This window comes from Bradysia coprophila, assembly GCF_014529535.1.
Source record: "Bradysia coprophila strain Holo2 chromosome IV unlocalized genomic scaffold, BU_Bcop_v1 contig_84, whole genome shotgun sequence".
In the NCBI taxonomy this organism is placed as follows: Eukaryota; Metazoa; Arthropoda; class Insecta; order Diptera; family Sciaridae; genus Bradysia; species Bradysia coprophila.
The window spans coordinates 4,127,531-4,133,530 of NW_023503376.1; the positions used below are offsets into that span (position 1 = coordinate 4,127,531).

Consider the following 6,000-nt stretch of genomic DNA (forward strand, 5'->3'; position numbering starts at 1 on the left):
CTGTAAACCACTACTATCTCTCTAAAAACTCCTAAACTCTGTGAAGACTCCTAAACTTTCTGAAAATTATCTACGCTTCTAACCTCTATGGAAACTCCAACAGCTCCTAAACTCTCTGTAAACTTCAACACTTTCTAAAAACTCCTAAACTCTCTGTAAACTCCAACACGCTCTAAAAACTCCTAAACTTTCTGAAAATTACCTAAGCTCTTAAACTCTCTGTAAACCACTACTATCTCTCTAAAAACTCCTAAACTATGTGAAGACTCCTAAACTTTCTGAAAATTATCTACGCTCCTAACCTCTCTGGAAACTCCAACAGCTCCTAAACTCTCTGTAAACTTCAACACTTTCTAAAAACTCCTAAACTCTCTGTAAACTCCAACACGCTCTAAAAACTCCTAAACTTTCTGAAAATTACCTAAGCTCTTAAACTCTCTGTAAACCACTACTATCTCTCTAAAAACTCCTAAACTATGTGAAGACTCCTAAACTTTCTGAAAATTATCTACGCTCCTAACCTCTCTGGAAACTCCAACAGCTCCTAAACACTCTGTAAACTTCAACACTTTCTAAAAACTCCTAAACTCTTTGTAAACTCCAACACGCTCTAAAAACTCCTAAACTTTCTGAAAATTACCTAAGCTCTTAAACTTTCTGTAAACCACTACTATCTTTCTAAAAACTCCTAAACTGTGTGAAGACTCCTAAACTTTCTGAAAATTATCTACGCTCCTAACCTCTCTGGAAACTCCAACAGCTCCTAAACTCTCTGTAAACTTCAACACTTACTAAAAACTCCTAAACTCTCTGTAAACTCCAATACGCTCTAAAAACTCCTAAACTTTCTGAAAATTACCTAAGCTCTTAAACTTTCTGTAAACCACTACTATCTCTCTAAAAACTCCTAAACTATGTGAAGACTCCTAAACTTTCTGAAAATTATCTAAGCTCCTAACCTCTATGTAAACTACTAAACTCTAGCATAACTCCAAAATTTTCTGAAAACTTCCTAAACTATCTGAAAACTCCGAAACTGTATAAAAACTCTTAATAGCACATCCATAAGCTTAGACACAAAGTGGGTTCGTAGAGTTAATTAAAATTGTCAAAACAACATTCGTGTCAACTTAGTCCAATTCTACACATGCAATAAATCATCCCGAAAAAAAACCCTTTAATTAACTTGTGACTTTTTGATCCAGCGCTTGCTATTAAACAAAAAGTTACTTCAGATTCTATGTGGCCAAAACTGATATTTGTTATGAAACGATAGCGTGCACGATACCTCAATATTGTCTAGAGCATCGCTCTGACAGACTGAATCTAGATTCTCATTTGTTAAACGAAATTTTTGTGAGTACTACCCTTCTCACATAAATTTCCTTTAACAAATGTAATTCTAGATTCAGCCTGTAAGTCGAACAATCTGTCAAGTTTTTCCTTTATTTCTGAGCTATCACCACAAATTCGGAGATCGCACCTTCTAACGATTGGAGTGAAGCTGAAGCATTAGAATGAAAGATTTACTTCTTGAAGTGTGCAGAGTCGAAAGTCGGACATAAAAGAGCAGTCAATTAGTTAGTTGTCGTTGAACATTAATCGCGACTGTGCTAAGAACTTAGGTTGAAATGCCCGTTTTGTTCATAGAAATAGAAGTGATAGGGGTTAGGCCTAAGACCAGTAGATCCGCTGATCTCTATTGAATTCCAACGTTTCTCACAATGGCACATGGCTCTTTCCTCGTTTGTATTCTGCATTGGCCAGTCCTACTGGGACGCTAACAATTTCATTAAAGGAATGTACTTACCACCGTTAGCATAACGATTGCAACGACCGACATACTTTTGTGGATCAGTTCTCAACATTCTGTTGGTCGTATGGACAACAACACTGAAAACACTTTCCGAGTCCTTTTGAATGCCAGCTTTTATTCATCACATTCATCCACAAGAAACACGAACAGTTGCGTCTACAAAATTAATTTCGATTTTCCTTAGCTTTTTGAAGAGCTTGGGTAATGTACAGCTTAGCCAGCGATTGTGAGCAAAACTGCGAAATATGTTGAGAATACGTGTTGATTTGTCCGGAAACGATCATCGAATTCAATCTTGGCGGAACTGGGATCGGACGGAATGCTTTTGTGACATCCTCTTCCGGCAGTGGTTCTTCGCCTCTGTTCTTGCGCATGTCATTTTCTTGCACATGTTTGGCCAGCATTCGATGTTTCTCCTGTTGAAAATGAAAGAAGAAAAAAATCGGGTTTGAGTATCACTGGATCAGAGCTGGTGGTTCCAGCCATCAAGCTGCTTTTACCTGTTCTTGACGATTGACCATTTGTTGGTATTTATTGAATTTAGTGGCTTCTTGATTCAGTTCGTCAACGCGTTCCATCAAACATCTCAAATGATTCTCCAACACTGACGCGGTGCCCAGATCAAGAAAATGAGTGCCATCTTCTTCGGGAACCATTTCCGACAGCTCGGACATCATGATATTCGTTAGGGCTGAGTTTCTAATGACAATCGGCACCTCAACAAACAGACTCTCGTAACTGATCTTCAACTGTCTCAGTGCATCCGGTGTAAAGTCTCCCTCCTTGTACATGGCTATCGCCTGAGGCGTTAATCGATACGCTTTCAGCGTCAAAAAACCACGGGCCGACTTTTGGGTGTCATAAATGACCACCACAGACTCTTCAATGCTGGTTTGGTAATGGTATTGAGACTCCAACAGCGGCAGTGACAAGAAATTTCCAACATCAGAACTCTGGTACCAGCCGACATGGAAATGATCCACATTGACACGTCGGAGACGACGCATCATAGCCAATTGGTATTCTTCTTCGTCCATTGTTTCGTCGGGAATTTTCGGAAATGGGAAACAGTTGGTGATCTCCAAACGTTTGTCAACAACCAATCCCAAAAGTGCTCCTTGAGCTACATCCATATTACTAAGCGATTCTTCATGGCAATGTTTGACCATCTTCATAACGGCCTGTTGAACGAAAGCAATTGGCAAAATGTGTCATTAATTGACTGAAAACGTGAGGTTAAACGTCAAACACATTCTAAGGAGCGGTGTATGACATGCAGACAGTGCACATAAATTGGAAGCAATTTATCGAATTTTCGATGAATTTTCCGTGCCAATTTTTGTGGTGGAAGTTTCTACGGATTGTACGACACACTTACCAGTCCATCACATTGCACAGAAGTGATCGTAGTGTCGATATCTTGATTACGACGAGAATTACCACCGCGGTGAGCCATTTTTCACTTGATAGAAAGAATATGTATTGTGGCGATGCTGGTTATGTTGGCAACAATTGATTTAATCATGTCGAGCCGTTGCCACAAATAAGAGATGTCAGCTTTGTCGACCACTTTCATAAAGTCACCACAGCCATCTACTGGAAAAGAATGGTAATCAGTTCTTTAGAGAACGAATTTTGAATGTTTTCGCACAAAATGAATCAAGGATATCACTCTCTCGATTTTGTAGTTTGACGAAATATTTTACAAAACTCACATTGAGCTTTATATAGGTATTTGGACCTATATTGTGAATATTGTGAATTTTCGGAAACTTTGGGAATTTTAAGAACTAGGTCCCACCTTTTGGGCGGGTCAGGTCCATTGACTGACAATTTTTTCACTATATTTTTGACCAATTTCATTGTTGAACTTCCGAAGCATCATACAAATGCCTACATTTAATATATCGATTACTCTAAACATGACAACGAAATTTGACAGAAAAAGTTCTTCAAATAAACCTTCGAAGACCGAATGATCTTTGAGTTCTCATTTTTCTTATAAATTTGCAGCAAGATTTTCAATCAACCACAAATCGTAAATAAAATGCGACTCGTGTGAATTACGGCCCTCGCTTCGCTCTGGCCGCAAACTTCCCACTCGTATGAGTTATCTATTATTCTGTTTGATTGCCATTTTGTCAAATTTAATCAGAGCAGATGCGAAGTTTTACAAATGTGGAACGATGAGAGGACTCTTTCACTTTGGTTTTAAGTTACATTTCGTAGAAGGATGAATTCCCTTGGAACGAACAAAAAACTTTCTCGTTACATTTTGTAAAAGGATGAATTCCATAGGAACGGAAAAAACGCATTCTCATTACATTTCGTTGAAGGATGAATTCGCTAGGAACGACCCGCCTTTGCTTTATATTTCCAAAATCGACAAAGAGTGAAGGAAAGACAATTTTTTTTTTACTTTTTACTGATTTACTGAAGAGGTGCCAGCGACATGTACCACATTTCTATCGGTATTTTATTATTTTTTATCTGTAAAATTGAATTTTTCTATTGGTCGAATAATATCCAATAAAATTATTACGACTCGTGAGAATTACGGCCCTCGCTTCGCTCTGGCCGCAAACTTCACACTCGTATGGGAGTTGTAACATATTTTGTTTGATTGTTGGAATAATGAATTTTAAAAAAATATTCAGAAATTTGTTGAGAATGACTTATATCTTATATTGCCTACAAAGAATGATGGTTACATTTAACGTTTTTCATAAAATTTCCTACACTTTTCAATCATAGTGTGCTCATGACATTTTTCTGCTGGGAGTTGCGGGAAATGTTAAGACTCAACTAAAAACAAGAATGATATATTCGTGCGAACCCAAATAGGATAAAATTTACCTGATTCCTATTATGTACTTTTACAACGTCCACTTCAAATTTCGTGATGTTTTGCTAATTTTAATCAAATACTTGGAAGAATACTCTAAATTCTTTCTCCTGTTTACCATGACGATGACCCATGATCCGTTATGAGCAAACATGAATTTTGAAAAAATTCGATTTGAATCTGACTTTTAGACATTACGAGAAGTGATTCAATTAAAAAATGCATTTCGTAAATAATTTTCAAAAAGTAATCTGTTTCTTTCGAACGTTGCAAGAATAAATTCAAAACCAATAAATAAAAATTCCATTTAATTACTTATCTGCGCAATCATTGTTCGTTCGTCAAAAAATAATTTCAAATTCGAATAGTCTATCCTTTCAAACAAAAGTGTTGTATTTTTGTAAGATTTGTACACGAATCCTCCAAACGCTCTCACAAACACATTCACTTCACATGTGTTTCGCATGTGTTTCACATGTATTCCGCATTTGTTTCACATTCGGCATTCAAATGTGAATTAAATGTACATCACATTTCGTTTAATCGTCACATTTGCACAATTAGCGATGAATTTCATCAAACTTTTGTCACATCCTAATACCTTGGACCCAAATGCACCGATATGTGCAATAAAATTGAATACATTGTGTTATTATAAGGCCAAATGTGTGGATCACATATGGGCAAATGTGTCATATCAGGCAAATTTGGCCATTTTGCATGCTCACATTCACCTAAATTAAAAATTATTTTTGTCGAAACTCAATTGCAACCTGATTCTATGTTCCTTAAACTATTTAGATGTGGCGTAGATGTGTCAAAATATTGCGTAGATTTGCTGTACGTGCTAATCAAACATTTTTTGTCGTCACATTTGATTCACAGGAGATGTACATTTGATGTACATTTGATGTACATTTGATGTACATGTGATGTACATGTGATTTACATTGTATGCCATATTTATTAAACGAACATGTTTTGAGTGCGTTCAAAGAGGAGAGTGTTTAGTGACAAGTCGATATGAACGTCTACACTGATGTAATTGGCACAGAATTTTTGAACACTTTTATAAAAAGCTTTCTTTCTGCATTTTTAGTGAAATTTGAAATTTTATTGATCGTTTACCAACGGCGACTTATTCGTTCGAATAAAATGATTTTTTTAAGCAGCAATTATGAAAACTAAATTTTTATTCTTATTTTGTTTGTATGTCGAAAAACAAGATTCATTGTGACTATAGTTTATGTTCACTCATATTTTCATGGTTCCTGAGATCAGATTTTTGAAGAATAAAAAATCAATCAACGAGGAATTTTTTCAATGTTCTATTGTTGTT

At 36.4% G+C, this 6,000-nt stretch overlaps 1 protein-coding gene across 1 annotated transcript; it reads right to left on the minus strand.

The window, feature by feature from the left end:
- Positions 1-1,912: 1,912 nt before the first annotated feature.
- LOC119072550 (eukaryotic translation initiation factor 3 subunit H) lies at positions 1,913-3,339 on the minus strand. The gene is made up of 3 exons (XM_037177786.1): positions 3,195-3,339; positions 2,317-2,997; positions 1,913-2,232 (listed from the first exon to the last, which is right to left on the minus strand). The coding sequence occupies exons 1-3, from the start codon at positions 3,270-3,272 to the stop codon at positions 1,981-1,983; spliced, it is 1,011 nt and encodes a 336-aa protein (XP_037033681.1). The 5' UTR covers positions 3,273-3,339; the 3' UTR covers positions 1,913-1,980.
- Positions 3,340-6,000: the final 2,661 nt, after the last annotated feature.

Excerpts from the sequence above, each read along its gene's own strand:
- LOC119072550 (XM_037177786.1), bottom strand. The coding sequence starts at position 3,272 with ATGGCTCACCGCGGTGGTAATTCTCGTCGTAATCAAGATATCGACACT. Across the intron at positions 2,998-3,194 it reads CTGTGCAATGTGATGGACTG|GCCGTTATGAAGATGGTCAA; the intron begins GTAAGTGTGTCG and ends TTCGTTCAACAG. Across the intron at positions 2,233-2,316 it reads TGGTCAATCGTCAAGAACAG|GAGAAACATCGAATGCTGGC; the intron begins GTAAAAGCAGCT and ends CATTTTCAACAG.